This window comes from Scyliorhinus canicula, chromosome 2 (assembly GCF_902713615.1).
Source record: "Scyliorhinus canicula chromosome 2, sScyCan1.1, whole genome shotgun sequence".
Taxonomy (NCBI): domain Eukaryota; kingdom Metazoa; phylum Chordata; class Chondrichthyes; order Carcharhiniformes; family Scyliorhinidae; genus Scyliorhinus; species Scyliorhinus canicula.
Genome location: NC_052147.1, coordinates 278,350,878 through 278,367,601, shown reverse-complemented (window position 1 = coordinate 278,367,601; position 16,724 = coordinate 278,350,878). Strand labels below are relative to the sequence as shown.

The 16,724-nt window shown below is 50.9% G+C and overlaps 1 protein-coding gene across 1 annotated transcript in view; it reads left to right on the top strand.

Moving 5' to 3' along the window:
- The window catches only part of wnt10a (wingless-type MMTV integration site family, member 10a), a 63,181-nt gene that overhangs the window by 19,072 nt on the left and 27,385 nt on the right, over positions 1-16,724 (top strand). Inside the window, exon 3 of the mRNA XM_038790112.1 lies at positions 8,890-9,263. Within this exon, the coding sequence (XP_038646040.1) occupies positions 8,890-9,263 (374 nt within the window). The remainder of the gene's footprint in view (positions 1-8,889; positions 9,264-16,724) is intronic.

Below are 16,724 nucleotides of genomic sequence, written 5' to 3'. Positions count from 1 at the left end.
GCTGGTCAATGGGGTTTCCCGTTGCGGGCACCCCCACGCCATTGGACATCCCCGGGCATGGGTGCGCTGCCGACGGAACAGAGGGTCCCACCGATAGAGAATCCAACCCGGGAGATCCCAATGCTTGAGCACAATAAATAACCATTTTCAGCCAGAAGTGCTGAGTGGGTGATCCATCTCAGTCTCACCCAGAGGTCCCCAACATCACAGATGTCTTCAGCCAATACAATTCACGATACTACAAAGGCTATGGGTTCTGATAATATTCCACCAACAATACTGAAGGCTTGTTCCCCAGAACTTGCCGCATTCCTAGCCAAGCTGTTCCAGTGCAGCTACAACACTGGCATCTACCCGGCAATGTGGAAAGTTGCCCGGGTGTGTTCTGTACACGAGAAACAGGACAAATCCAACCCGGCCAATTACCTCCCTATCAGCCTACTCTCCATCATCAGTAAAGTGATGAAAGGGCCCATCGAGCGGCACTTACTCAGCAATGACCTGCACCAGGACCACCTGGCTCCTTACCGTAAGCAACATTGCCCCAAAATAGCCGCATGCACAAATAGCCATCTGTCAATTTTTATTCACGCATTTATGTTGATGTGGTAATCTCTATCAGAAAACAACATTCCATTTCTAGTTAATTATCGACATAAATCTCTCACTTTGTACACAAGTCTCTATCTGTGACCAGCTGCCTGGATGGGTCTATATATTTTATTCCTTATATATTTCCATGTTTGCACCAATCTCTGCCTTTTATTTCTATTGTTCCGCCGACCTTTATGTGTTTTTCTTTCGATGTAATGTGTGGGCTTGTGTCTGTCTGCCTCTCTATTTGTTCTCTCCTCTCTAACCTTAATTTTCAACTTTCTGGTTCAATGTGAATGTAGCTGTATGACATCGAATAAATAAAATATGCAACTGCCAGAAATCTAAATTTAACGGCAGAAAGTGCCGAGACGGCATCAGATTCACGAGCGTCTGGGAAAATCTGAGTCAGGTTATTGTGTTAGATGTACACCCGTTACCATCAGGGGAACAGTAGAACTATGGGTCTGTGCAGGCGTACAGTACAGTATGGGACAGGCCCACTCAGCCCATCCACGCAGTGCTAGCACCTTACTGGAGCGATCGAAAACAAATCCCACAGCCCCATGCTTTCCCTGTAGCCCTGAAGCTCCTTCGCCTTCAGTTACTTGCATTTAAGGAAATGCCTTCATCATAAGGACGCAGGAATATAGGAGAAGGGGTAGGCCATTCAGCCCTTCGAGCCTGCTCTGCCATTCAATAAGATCGCAGCTGACCTGATTGAGTCCCAACTCCGTTTGCCAACTGCCCACTCCACCACCCTTGGATTGGTTTATTGTCACGTGTACCGAGATACAGTGAAAAGTATTTTTCTGCGAGCAGCTCAAACAGATCATTTAGTGCATGAAAACAAAATAAAATAAAATAAAAAGTACATAAGAGGGCAACGACAGGTCCACAATGCAAACACATCGACAGTGGCATCGGGTGAAGCATACAGGGGTGTAGTATTAATCAAGTCAGTCCATAAGAGGGTCATTTAGGAGTCTGGTGACAGCGGGGAAGAAGCAGTTTTTGAATCTGTTCGAGCGTGTTCTCAGACTTTTGTATCTCCTGCCCGATGGAGGAAGTTGGAAGAGTGAGTAAGCCGGGTGGGAGGGGTCTTTGATTATGCTGCCCGCTTTCCCCAGGCAGCGGGAGGTGTAGAAGGAGTCAATGGATGGGAGGCAGGTTTGTGTGATGGACTGGGCGATGTTCACGACTTTCTGAAGTTCCTTGCAGTCTTGGGCCGAGCAGTTGCCAGACCAGGCTGTGATGCAGCCCGATAGGATGCTTGCTTTTCCGCATTCCCCCACCCTCATAACCCTTGACTCCCTTGTCTATTACAAAACCTGTCTGTCACTGCCTTGAATGGTGGCCTCAATTCTGTATTCCTGCTCCCCCCCTCACATAGCCCTTTACTCCCATGAAAAATGAAAAATGAAATGAAAATCGCTTATTGTCACAAGTAGGCTTCAAATGAAGTTACTGTGAAAAGCCCCTAGTCACCATATTCCGGCGCCTGTTCAGGGAGGCTGGTACGGCATGTCTATCTGTCTAACTCTATCTTGAACAAGTACATCACCCCGGCCTCCACTGCTGACCGGGGAAGAGGATTCCGTAGGCTAACGACCCACTGAGCAAAAAATAAATTCTCCCGATCCCAATCTTAATTGGTAGATGCTCCCATCACCATTGTCGGTGCTCCTCTCAAGTCTTTCAATTCAGTACAAGAAGCTTATTGAAGTGCAGGCATTTTTAAAATGTGAATTTACAATATTATGACAGCCTATTCCGTTCAAATGGTCCCTCTCATGTTTTATGCTCCACATGAACTATCTCCAGCCCACCTTTATCCCACCCTGTCAGCTCTTTCTGCCTTAAATCCATCAAGAACCAGAGGTCAGGAGAATTTTTTCTCGGAAGGTCACGAGCCTCTGGAACTCTCTTCCTCAAAAGACGGTGGAAGCAGTGGGCTGGATTCTCCGGTCCCCAACGCCTAAATCGCGTTCAGAGACCGGCCAGAGAATCCGAGTTCCTGACCAAATTGAGGGGGGGGGGGGGGGCGGCGCCGCTTTTGCCATGATCCGCCCCCTCCAAAGCAGCGCACTCTCCGCGTACGCTGCGCCACGTATCGACGGCCTCAGGACATTGCCTGAGGCCCGCCCCTCCCCCCCCCCCCCCCCCGCGATGCTCCGCCCCCCCCCCCCCGAGTGGCCGAGTTCCCGAAGGCGTGGGACACGTGTGGTCTCCCCCGTAGGGAACCCGGCGTGGCGGCTGCGGACTCAGTCCAGGGCCGTCACAGTTGGGAGAGGGCCGATCCGCGTGCAGGGGGGGGGGACATTATTCGGGTTGGGGGGCACTGTGGGGAGGGGTAGTTGGTCCGGGACACGAGGGCCGGCCGAACGGGGGGGGGGGGGGGGGCGACTATTTCGTGGGCCGGATCCACGAGCGGCCGGCGCCATGTAGCACGGCGTGGCTGCTGCAGGCCACCGCCATGCGGTCCCGGGGTGTATCGGTAGCTCGGGCTCTACGCTGCCGTCCTGCTAGCCCCCAGCAAAACGGGGAATCGGTGGCCGTTTTGCTCTATTTTTGTTCTGCCGTAAAACTCCACCGTTCCCACGCCGGCGTGGGGACATTGCCCCCAGAATCGGAGAATCCAGCCCAGTGTCTTTGAACATTGTTAACGCAGATTGGTTCTTGTTGAGCAAGGTTTGGGTTTGGGGGGGGGGGGGGGGGGTGAAAGGTTATCGGAGGTAGGTGCGAATTTGGGGTGGAGGTTACAATTATGATCTTATTGAAAGGTAGAGCAGGCTAGAGGGGCCGAGTGGCCCACTCCTGCTCCTGATTCCACTGGTTGTCTGTTAGCCTCTGGTCGTTTACCATGCACTTAGACGGACTCGCTACTATTTGGATGATTGCAAATTTGGTGCAAAGGCGCACTGCTTTCACGGTCGGGGCAGGGACAATATCAACTTAGAGGAGGAGGCAAGAGAGGTGAAAGGGCACGAGACCAGGATGTGCAAAGTGCGATTCAGACTATTTGATTGCTTGCAGGGTGAGCACGATCTGGTTGGCCCGAATGGCCATTTTCCTTACTGTTGCCTGCACGTATTCTTCCTGGGAATGTTCATTTTGCATACCACACAAGCAGTTGCCTTAATGATTGTTTTCTTTGAGTAAGGAGACTAGGTGAAAGACCAAAGCCCATTATGTTGAACACCACTCAGATTCATTAAGAAAATGAGGCGGTGAGAAACGATAATTATAAGGAGAGGCACGGGAACTATTCTGACTGCAGCAGAGAAGGCAGAGAGCAGATTTAATCGTGGGTTTTGAAATAATGACGGGTTTTTATAAGGTGAATAGGGAAAGACTATCCTCCGCTTGAAGAGACAGTGATGGGGGGTCATCAATGTAACAATGCCATGAGGGGGTGAAGAAAATTACATAATGTTCACAGAACAGGGGCAGGCCATTTGGCCCATCTAATGTGTGCTGTTGTTTATGCTCTTCCTGAACCAACTTTCATCTCCCTTCCCTAACTCTTATCTGCATATCCTGCTATTCCTTTCTCCCTCTCGTTCTGATCTAGCTTCCCCTTATTTGTATCTGTGTGCTTCACGCAGTTTGCTCCATTCATTGTGGTAGTGCGGTCCATGTTTTTGGTATCTCAATGGCTATGACTTGCCTGGATGAGTGCAGCTCCAGCAACACTTAAGAAGCTCAACACCATCCAGGACAAAGCAGTTGGTTTGATTGGCACCAATATCCATGCCCTCCACCACTGACGCGTAGTGGCAGCTGTGTGTACCATCTACAAGATGCACTGCAGCAACTCACCTTCGATACCACCTTCTTCTCAGTCAATGGTCAGCGAGGCCAAATGTAGTTCAATGGCAATAAATATGATACAGTTTAGCTATTGCTCCTGACATAAGAGCAGAAAATACTTGTTGTTTATTGTTATACTAGCATGGTAGCACAGTGGTTAGCACTGTGGCTTCACAGCGCCAGGGTCCCAGGTTCGATTTCCGGGTTTGGGTCACTGCTGTCTGTGTGGAGTCTGCACGTTCACCCTGTGTCTGCGTGGGTTTCATCCGGGTGCTCCGGTTTCCTCCCACAAGCCCCGAATGATGCGCTCGTTAGGTGAATTGGACATTCTGAATTCTCCGGCTGTGTACCCGAACAGGCGCTGGAGTGTGGCGACTAGGGGCTTTTCCCAGTAACTTCATTGCAGTGTTAATGGCATCCTACCTGTGGCAATAATAAAGATTAGTATTATTACGTATCAGTAAAGAGCTTGGAACTAATTAGCTTACGAATTGTTATGTGTAAATGTTCCGGGAGCTCACATTTCACAACTGGCACAAGAGGCTCATATTCGCAAGAGAGCCTGATCAAGCCAGTTCTTCGTTTGTACAGGACAGCATGGCAAAAATGAAACATATAAATCGCGTTTGGCGCGGGGCCAGAGAATCGAAGTTCCCGACCGAATTGTGCCCGACGCCGCTCCGGCGATTCTCCGTGCCCCGAAGAATTGCGCATCCGCGACTTACGCCGCATGGCTGGGGGGCCATTGGCAGAGACCCTCCCAGCAATGCTGCGCTCCCGACCGACCGAGTTCCAGACGACGTGGAACTTTCACGGTCTGGCCGGTCGGGACTCATGCGCGGTGGCTGCAGACTTAGCCTGCGGCCGCCCTGGTGGGAGGCGAGGGGATCGAGCACCGGGGGGGGCCGTACGGGCGGCCGGGGCAGCGGCGCGCGGCCTAGATTGGTTGTGTTGGTCCGCCGTCTGAGTCTGCCGTGGCACTCCGCGCGGCCACTGGAGGCCGCTGCCGTGCGCATGCGGACTCAGAACGTGAGGTGCGGGGGTCTGTATCCGCAGCCAAAGCTGTGTAAAGCTCCCCTGCTAGCCCCCCAGAATGTAAGTGGGTCGCCTTTCATTTTTTTCAGGAAACTGGGGAGTGCAACGCCCGCGTTTATTCGCCGGCGCGGGGGACATAGCTCCATTTTGGGAGAACCCAGCCCCACAAGCTTAAAAATGACTGAAATCAGGGCCAGGATTTTCCGAGTTCCCCACCCCACCTCTGCTGGCGAGAACCGAGAGTTTGGCACTCAGCCAAAATTCCATTCCCTGCAGCGGGATGGGAGAATCCCTCCGGCGGGAACGGACGGAGAATTCCAACCCAGGGTTCCACAAGGCAACAGGCCGCAGAGCCGTGCTCAGCAGGTCGGGTGGCATCTATGAAGAGTGAGTTAGTGAGAGAGACAGAGTTAACATTTTGGTTTGAAGACCTTTTATCTGTGCCCCATGACTTGGCCCAGCGCCGGGTGTAGTAAATACACCACAAGCCATTTTTCTCACATTGTTGCCAGGGGGAAAAGCCATAACGATGCATTTCAATGAAGCCGACAGCAGAGAATTGGACGCTTGTAATCATCAGATCCCTTTTATGGTTTGAAGCATTTGCCAAAAATAAGTCCTTTGTGTTTTATTGGGTAACCTGGACATGCCTCAAAGTTGGTCCCAAAGAAGAGTCACATTCAACTGGAAACGTTAACTCTGTCCCTCTCTCCGCAGACACTGCCAGACCAGCTCAGCTTTTCCGGCACTTTCTGTTTTTATTTCCGAACGGCAGCACGCACAAACATAAAATGGCGGAGCAGGCTTGAAGGGCCGAATGGCCTCCTCCAGCTCTTATTTTGTCAATGTTTCTGTGCTTTCAATGCCCAGTATTGTGCTTTTATTTCAACGCTTCAAATTGCTCGTCTTGCAACAGATTACTCTGAAGTGCAATGTGCGATATTTTTAAAGAATAAGCTCGCAGCCCACACAAAGCCACCAACGTAGCGGCGTCGCCTTGTCCGGCTTGGTGTCGGGGTGAGGCTGTCGCTCGAAATCAGCAGGACGAGATCCAGGTCTCCATATTTAAATGACCCTAACGGCATATTTAAATATCTGTTCGCCGGATTCACCTGGTGTCCGGGACTCAGGGGCTGTGCCCAGGAGGCCTCGCCAGGACGGCGTTTATGGGCGGCGCGGTAGCACAGTAATTAGCACTGTTGCTTCACAGCGCCAGGGTCCCGCGTTCAATTCCAGCTTGGGTCACTGCCTACGCGGAGTCTGCGCGTTCTCCCCGTGTCTGTGTGGGTTTCCTCCGGGTGCTCCGGTTTCCTCCCACAAGCCCCAAAAGGCTTACTGAATGTGGCGACTAGGGGCTTTTCACAGTAACTTCATTGCAGTGTTAATGTAAGCTTACTTGTGATACTAATAAAGATTATTATTAGTACTGGTCCACACAAACCTGGACCAGGTGTAACGGCACCTGGGAGGATCTCCATTGGAGATCCCCGGGTGGTCGGGGACAGGGCAGGGTGGCATCCTGACTCTTCCCACGGGACCTGGGTATATTGGCACTTCCAGCCTGGCAACCTGGCACACACACCTGAACCCTCCCCCCCCACTATTTAATTTGAAGCCTTATCTACAGCCCTCGATTAGCTCGTGGCTCAGGTAGTACTGCAGGGATTATTAACTTATTGGTTCTGCTTTGTAATTTAGCCCCTAGCTGCTCTTACTCCTTCAGCAGAACCTCTATCCTTGTTCTACCTATGTTGTTGGTGTCTACGTGGACCATAACAACTGGATCTTTACCCTCCCACTCTAAGTCCCTCTGCAGCCCAGGTGGGATATCCCAAACCCTGGTACCAGGAAGGCAACACAACCTTTGGGATTCTCGATCCTGGTCACAGAGAACAGTGTCAATGCCCCTAACTATACTATCCTCAATTATGACTGCATTTATTTTATCTCTGCCCCCCTCCACCGTGCCCCCCCACTTGAATGGGTCCCTGTAGCACGCTGCTGTGGTCAGTTTGCTGATCCTCCCCACAGTCCCTGCTCCCATCCACGTCGGGAGCAAGAATCTCAGACCCGCTGGAGAAGGACAAGGGCTGAGGATCCTGCAACCCTACCACCCGGGTCCCTCTACCTACCTCACCCATAGTCATACTTTCCAAGGTACTTCATAGGATTTGGCAATATGAGGACAGATTGCAAAAGCTTAGTCAACGGGGGCAGGTTTTAAAGGGAAAGTGTTGGGAGAGGTGGAAAGGTTTAGGGAGGGAATTCCAGAACCTCGGATGCTGAAGGCACAGCCGCCAATGTCGGAACGATGAACGAGGGTTTTGGGTCAGAGGAAGTGACAGAGATCAGAAATGGTGATGCCATGGAGGGATTTAAAATCAAGGATGGGAATTTCAACATTAAATTGTTGCTTAACCAGAAGCCAGTGGAGGTTAACAAGCAAATTAATTGATCTCCCATGTCACTAGCCATGGACTGACCTCATTAACACTACACCCCTGTATGCTTCACCCGATGCCAGTGCTAATGTAGTTAGATTGTGTACCTTGTGATGCCCTATTATGTATTTTCTTTTATTTCCTTTTCATTTCATGTACTTAATGATCTGTTGAGCTGCTCGCAGAAAAATACTTTTCACTGTCCCTCGCTACACGTGACAATAAACAAAATAAACAATAAATAAATAATAAACAATGGGATGTACAAATGAAGCTTAATTTTCCAAACTGTTCCAGCTGTTCAACATAGGATGACGTAGCATGTACAGCACAGAAACAGGCTGTTTGGCCCATCCAGTCTACCCGAGCCACTTTCTATCTTTCCTCACCTAAATCTATCACCGTAACCCTCTGTTCCCTTCTCCGGACTTCATATCTCTATCTTCCTGCTAAATGCACCTGTACTCTTCCACCGCACCCTGTGGTAGTGAGTCCCACTACTCACCTTCCTTTGGGAAAATAAGTTTCTCCTGAATTCCTGGTTGGATTTCTTAGTGACTTTCTTATACTGAGGGCCTCTGGCAATGCTTTACTCCCGGTGTTTGACAATGGGATTTCCCATGGAAGCCACCCCACTCCAGGGAAACCTGCTGCCGGCGGGAGAATTCCGGTCGCTGTCTCAGGCGAATCTTCACTATTGTGAAGAAGGGAACGGGTGTTCTCCACGGAGCCCTGATCCGATATTTATCCCTCAATCAACATCGTTAAAATCTGGTCGTTATCATACTGCTGGATTTGTTTTTGGGTCTTGCTGTGCACAAATTGGCTGCTGCGTTTCATATGCTCAACAGCGCCTACACGTCGGAAGTACATCATTGGCTGTAAATTGTCTTGGGATGTCCTGATCTCGGGAACGGTGCGAAATAAATGCGAGTTATATTCTCTCTGTGTAACTATCCGGGTAGGCTGTTCTGAACGATCTGTTTTGTCTTTGGTCCTCACGCAGGTTTTAAGGAGAGTGCGTACGCTTACGCCATTGCCGCTGCGGGAGTGGTTCACGCTGTCTCAAACGCCTGCAGCCTGGGCAAGCTGAAAGCCTGCAGCTGCGACGACAAGCGGCGGGGCGACGAGGAGGCGTTCCGCCTCAAACTCAACCGTCTCCAGCTGGAGGCCCTGAACCGGGGCAAGGGCATGGTGCACGGGGTACTGGAGCCCCTGCCCGGCGACCTGCCGGGACCCCAGGACTCCTGGGAATGGGGTGGCTGCAGTCCCGATGTGGACTACGGTGACAAGTTCTCCAGGGACTTTCTGGATTCGAGGGAAACCTACAAGGACATCCACTCGCGGATGAGGCTCCATAACAATCGGGTGGGGCGGCAGGTGAGTGTCAGCATTGATGACGCACGCTCTCTCATTGTCCTTCTCGCTAAATTAGCGAACACTCCTTGCACACTGCAAAAACAGCAAAGGGATACAGGGTAACAGCGAGGAACCTGATTTAGGGCTGGCAAGCTAGAAGGTCCCGGTTTGGATGCACAGAGTTACATGGAATATGCAGCCCAAAAACAAACTAATTAACTCCGTTGTGTTTGTGTTCACACTTTGCTTGAGACTGCACATTCCAGCTACTTCACCTCAGCTTTTCAGCGTAACTTTATCCTCTTCGGTAGCAATGTACGGAAGCAGGTTATTATTTGAATGGGTGTAAATTGATAGAGGTGGACACACAGCGAGACCTTGGTGTCCTCGTGCATCAGTCGCTGAAAGTAAGCGCGCAGGGCAGGCAGTAAAGAAGGCAAATGAAATGAAATGAAAATCGCTTATTGTCGCGAGTAGGCTTCAATGAAGTTACTGTGAAAAGCCCCTAGTCGCCACATTCCGGCGCCGGTCCGGGGAGGCTGGTACGGGAATTGATTTACCATCAATTATACGCGAGGCGAGCGATTTACCAAAGTCTGGCTTTAATTGACTAGAACACAGCTCTGCGATCGTCTACAATGGAAAGGGACGATCGTCAGGCGTCTGACCATTTATACCTCGTTAATAGAGGCGTGATTAACTCAGCCTCTCGGCCAATCAGTCGAGAGTCACATGACCGACCAGGGCCAATGGTAAGCCGACTTTCTGGCCCAATGGCAGACGAGTATGCAGATCATATCACCACAGGAATCGAACCGCGCTGCTGGCCTGCCTTGGTCTGCTTTATAAGCCAGTGATTTAGCCCAGTGTGCTAAACCAGCATTGGCCTTCATAGGGAGAGGATTTGAGTACAGGAATCGAGATGTTTCACTGCAATTGTATAGGGCATTGGTGAGGCCACACCTGGAGTATTGGGTGCAGTTTTGGTGTCCTTATCTGAGGAAGGATGTTCTTGCTATGGAGGGAGTGCAGCGAAGGTTTAGCAGGCTGATTCCTGGGATGGCGGCACTGTCATATAAGGAGAGACTAAATCAGTTAGGATTATATTCATTGGAGTTTAGAAGAGTGAAAGGGGATTTCATAGAAACTTACACAATTCTAACAGGATTAGACGGGGTAGATTCAGAAAGAATGTTCCCAATGGTGGGGGGAGTCCAGAACTAGAGGTCATACTTTGAGGATTAGGGCTAAACCTTTTAGGACTGAGGGGAGAAGAAATTTCTTCACCCAGAGAGTGGTGAATCTGTGGAACTCACGACCACAAAACGTAGTTGAGGCCAAAATATGTCATTTCAAGAAGGAATTGAAAATGAAATGAGATGAAAATCACTTATTGTCACGAGTAGGCTTCAATGAAGTTACTGTGAAAAGCCCCTAGTCGCCACATCCCGGCGCCTGTTCGGGGAGGCCGGTATGGGAATTGAACCATGCTGCTGGCCTGCCTTGGTCTGCTTTCAAAGCCAGCGATTTATCCCAGTGTGCTAAATTAGATATAGCTCTTGGGGCTAAAGGGATCAAGGGATATGGGGGAAAGTTGGGATCAGGGTATTGAACTTGATGATCAGCCATGATCATAATGAATGGCGAAGCAGACGAAGGGCCGAATGGCCGCCTCCTGCTTCTATTTTCTATGTTTCTATCCCCTAATCTCTCACGCACTCATCTAGTTTCCACCTCAGCATCTAAAGTAGTTGCCTCAGCCACTTCCTGCGGTTACAGGTTCCACATTCCCAGAGAATGGCTGCAATTGCAAGTACATGGCCCCTAGTTTTCGATCCTTTCACAAGTGGAAAAAAAGTGCGTCGCAAAGTCAAGGGAAATTAGGGATGGGCAACAAATGCTGGCCCGACCAGCGACGCCCACATCCCACAAAATAATATTTCAAAATCTGTCTTTGACTAAGCTTCTGACCACCTGCTCTGCTATCTGCTTCGATGTGTCTGTGTCAAACCGTCTCTGATAATCCTCCTCGGGATGTTTTACGACCCGTCAAGGTGCTTTTTAAGCGTGGGTTGTTGTTATTCCTTTCAGTGCAATGCGCTGCATTCTGCTTCCCCTTTGAAATAAGACTGCTGACTGGATTGATCTGCCTCTGTGTAAACACAAATGTTCTGCCTTTTGGAGGCTCACATGCTGAAACTGGCCTTGCCAGCGTTTGCTTGCTCCTATACGTTTGCCCGGCACATTTGATTTCACAATATTGCCTTTGTCGGCTTGCTGCAACGCCGGGTCAGTAAATCATCCCCTTATTTTTTTTGCGCAGCGAATAACCAAAATCCTGGGTCGGATTCCCATGCTGGCGGAGGGCACTCCCGTCGCTCGTCAATGCGATTTGTAACCGCCCCACGTTGCCGGGAATCCCGTGGGCCGGGGTGTGCGCTGCCAGTGGGAACAGGGAATGTCAACCCCCCCCCAGAGAATTCCAGCTCATGTGCCTCTGCACGAAAGCAAAAGGTTATAGAGCTGGAACATTAAAGTGAGATCCAGTAGGGTAGCACGGTGGCACAGTGGTTAGCATTGCTGCCTACGGCGCTGAGGACCCGGGTTCGAATCCCGGCCCTGGGTCACTGTCCGTGTTGAGTTTGCATGTTCTCCCCGTGTCTGCGTGGGTTTCACCCCCACAACCCAAAGACGTACAGGTTAGGTGGATTGGCCATGCTAAATTGCCCCTTAATTGGAAAAAATAATTGGGTACTTTAAAAAAAAAGTGGGATTAAGCTAAATAGCATTGGCTGGGGCAAGCTGAATGGCCTCTTTCTGTGCCATAAATGTTCTATCTTTTTAACTAACCTGTACCTCAGCACTTGGAATTGATACTAACTCTCGTTACTCTGGAATGCCTCAGTCTCAGCTATTGTCCAGGCTGCTCGACAGATAGAAAGACTGGCATTTCTTTGTTTAATTCTTTCATGGGATGTGGGATGTCCCTAATTGCCCTTGGGAAGGTGGTGGGCCACGTGGTGTGGGGTGATCCACTGTGCTGTTAGGGAGGGAGTTCTGAGATTTTGATTTATATGGAATGTAATCACTGGGCGTGGCAAGAAACGTTAACGAATGAAGTACGTTTGAGGAGCAGTCATTGTTGTAAAGTTGGAAGCATGGCAACCAATCGGTGCACAGCAAGCTCCCACAAACTCCGTTTTTGTGATGTTAATTGAGGGATAAATATTGGGCAGGACACCAGCCGGAATTCTCCGACCCATTGTGATTCTCTTTCCTCGCCGGCAGTGCACTCCCGTCATCAGGTTTTGCGTAGGGTGGTTACGATGGGAAATTAACAATCAGCGGGAAGGTGGAATCCCACTGCCCGCGATCAGCACGCGGCTGCCAGTCGGGAGAATCTCGCCCCAGGGGTGCCATCCCGGCTCATCTTCCAATCAGTGCCTTGGGATCCTTTATATCCACCCGTGAGGGCCGAAAGTGGCCTCATTTTAACGCCTCATTCAAAAGGACAGTACCTCTGATGATGCAACAACCCCTCAGTATGGCACTGGAGTGTCAATCTGCATTTTGTTTGTGCCCAAGCCCCTAGAGTGGGACTTGAACCCAGAACTTTGCTGCACGGAGACAAGGGTCCTGCCAACTGTGCCAAGCTGACACAAACGTTACACACGCTGCCCAGCACCTCATCAAACAATGGTGCAACGTTGGAAATCACGTTTTCCATTTGTAGTCTGAACTGGATTAGCATCTCTTTCAACCGGACCCGCATGCACTTCTCCAATCATTCACAAGTGGACTGAATTATCATAGATTATCTTAGAATTTACAGAGCAGAAGGAGACCATTCGGCCCATCGAGTCTGCACCGGCTCCTGGAAAGAGCACCCTACCCAAGGTCAACACCTCCACCCTATCCCCATAACCCAGTAACCCCACCCAACACTAAGGGCAATTTTGGACACTAAGGGGCAATTTAGCACGGCCAATCCACCTAACCTGCACATCTTTGGACTGCGGGAGGAAACCGGAGCACCCGGAGGAAACCCACGCACTCACGGGGAGGATGTGCAGACTCCGCACAGACAGTGACCCAAGCCGGAATCGAACCTGGGACTCTGGAGCTGTGAAGCAATTGTGCTATCCACAATGCTACCGTGAAGATCCGATAAGGCGAGGTACAAATTGTTACGCTCATTTATTTTCCACGCAGCCAATGAACCTACCAAGTGATAATCACAATCACTAAAATATTAGCTTTGTTGAACTTCTTACAAACAAGGAAATGGGTTTTAAGACCATAAGACCACAGGACACAGGAGCAGAATTAGGCCACTCAGCCCATCGAGTCTGCTCCGCCATTCAATCATGGCTGATATTTTCTCATCCCCATTCTCCTGCCTTCTCCCCATAACCCCTGATCCCCTTATTAATCAAGAACCTATCTATCTCTGTCCTAAAGACACTCAGTGATTGGGCCTCCACAGCCTTCTGCGGCAAAGAATTCCACAGATTCACCACCCTCTGGCTGAAGAAATTCCTCCTCATCTCTGTTTGAAAGGATCGCCCCTTCAGTCTGAGATGGTGTCCTCTGCTTCTAGTTTCACCTATAAGTGGAAAAATCCTCTCCACGTCCACTCTATCCAGGCCTCGCAGTATCCTGTAAGTTTCAATAAGATCCCCCCTCATCCTTCTAAACTCCTAGACCCAGAGTCCTCAAACGTTGTGAACCTCCTCTGGACCCTTTCCAAGACCAGCGCATCCTTCCTTAGGTACGGGGCCCAAAACTGCTCACAATACTCCAAATGGGGTCTGACCAGAGTCTGTACAGCCTCAGAAGTAGCTGTTTAGCTCACTGGGCTAATCGCTGGCTTTGAAGGCAGACCAAGGCAAGCTAAGCAGCACGGTTCGATTCCCGTAACAGCCTCCCCGAACAGGCGCCGGAATGTGGCGACTAGGGACTTTTCACAGTAACTTCATTTGAAGCCTACTCGTGACAATAAGCGATTTTCATTTTCAAGTACATGCCTGCGTAAAACAGGCAACCAGTGCGATTGAACCATGGGACCTATGTCCCGTAGCAAGCGTGTTTAGCTGCGTATTTCCTGGCCCTCGCAGCACCGAGAAACGCAATGATATCTATTGCGACTCCGGTTAGATATGGGGCCTCAGCGGGGAATATGCAGCCGAGGCCGCACCTGGTCCCATTCCCTGCACTGAGGAGGCCGGGCCGCTGAAACTCCTCAGCATAGGGAGCGATAAAATGGCGTCCCAATCTCTCAAGCCCCCGATTCAAGCCCAACTCACTGTAAGGGGGCTCCCCGAGCTCCCCTCACCCGTCCACACTCCCACAGGGCACTCCTCGGCCTGATCGCTGCCACACAGAAAATGCCAGCTTGGCACCTTGACAGTGCCAGGTTGGCACCCAGATGGCACCGCTGGGGTGGTACTCTGGCACCGCCAAGGTGCCACGCTGACATTTTTTGCAGGGTGTTGATTGGACCGAGAGTGCAGGAGGGGGGACCCAATTATAGTGAGTTGGGGCTTGGGGAGTTTCATGAGATTGAGACACATTAACCCTGTTTGGCCCTGTTCTCATTCTGTTGAACCTGCGCTGTATCCTATCCAAGGCAAACATAGACTTCCCAAGGAGCGGTGCCTGGAAGTGAACACAGTTTCTCCAGATGGGATCCTGTAGAACTGAAACTTAACTCCCTCAACTTTGTAATTGGATTAGGGGAGGTTGCAGAAGAGATTTACAGCCATGTTGTCAGGACTAGAAAACTGCAGCTATGAAGACCGATTGGATCGGCTGGAAATGTTCTCCTTGGGACAGAAGAGGCTGAGGGGAGATTTGATAGAAGTGTGGAAAATTGTGAGGGGCCCGGATAGTGAGGATGGGAACGGCCTGTTTAATTTAATGATTCAGGGTCCAGGATTCTCCGATCCCGTGGCCAAGTTCTGACGCCGGCGTCAAAAGTGGCGCAAGCCACTTCGGCGTCAACGGGCCTCCAGACCCAGGCATTCACCCCTTCCTAGGGGGCTAGTACGGCGGCGGAGTGGTGTCCGCTCGAAAGTCAGCACGCCAAGGCCAGCCCGGGTCCACGCATGCGCACCACGGCCGGCGCGATTCCACGCATGCGCGTCATGAGTCTCTGCCGATGCGAGTCTGCGCATGTGCATGGGTTCCGGTCTCCCCAGGCAATATGGCGGAGCCCTACAGGGTCCCGGCGCGAAGGAACATAGCCCCCCCCCCCCCAGAATTAGCCCGTCCGCCGATCGGTAGTCCCCGATCGTGGGCTAGACCACCGTGTAGGCCCCCCCCCCGGAGTCAGATTCCCCCCCGCCCCCCCCCCCCCACTAGGGCGGCCCCTGCAGCCAGAACTCCGAGGTCCTGCTGGGTGAGACCATACCTAACCCAGGGTGGCGGGACTCGGCTGAACTCGGCGGGCACTCGGCCCGCTTTCAACGGCCACCGACCGGCACGGCGGTGACCCGGCGGCCGCAGGAGAATCGGCGCCGGAGAATAGGCGGCCCGACGTCGGAGCGGCGTGGCGTGATTCCCGCCCCCCCCCCCCCCCCCACCGGCAATTCTCCGACCTGGCACGGGATTGAGGAATCTGTGCTTTAAACTTCCTACGATTCTGGGTATTCCCGTCACCTTGACATTAACGCATTCATTTAAAAATAATTCTTTGTGATTCTTTTAAATTAGCATACAGAGAATTCTATTTAAATGCGTTAAAGTTTGCATCTGCGAAAGTTCCTCCTTCCCCATGCTGCCTGTGCATTGCATCCAAGGCTGCGTAGTGACAATTCTACTGCAACAATTAGACAGGAATAATCATTAGCATAAATTTGGACCTATTGGTATTTAATCAAATAAATGTTGAGCCCCTGCCTGGATGAGATTAACCGGAGTGTCCCAGTCAGTCTCCCACTCGGATCGTCACCTGCTTCCTCTTCTTTTGCTGATTTTCTTTCCCATTTTATTTTTTTTTGAAGGTTTCTGCCATCAACCTCAGACCCACCCTCTGGTTCTCACGCTGCCCAGCCCTGTTAAAAGCAGTAATTAGTTGCTGTCTGCTGCTCGGTAACAGATGTTGAGTGTGCAACCCATTAGGAACTTCAAAGAGACGGGAAGCAGAGAAATGCTCTGCCCCTTCCTTCCAAGTCCCGAACTCACGAGCTGTTTCTCAAGGCTGGGGAGTCACACAGAAACGCAGGCGCACACACACACACACACACACACACACACACACACAAACAGATGCCCACACACAGACGTGCGCGTACGACACACACAGACACACAAACACATGCAGGCACACACATGCGCGCACACACACGTGCTCCGATATAATAATAATAAGCTTTATTGTCACACGTAAGCTTACATTAACACTGTTACTGTGAAAATCCCCTAGTCGCCACATTCCGGAGCCTGTTCGGGTACACAAAGGGAGAATTCAGAATGTCCAAA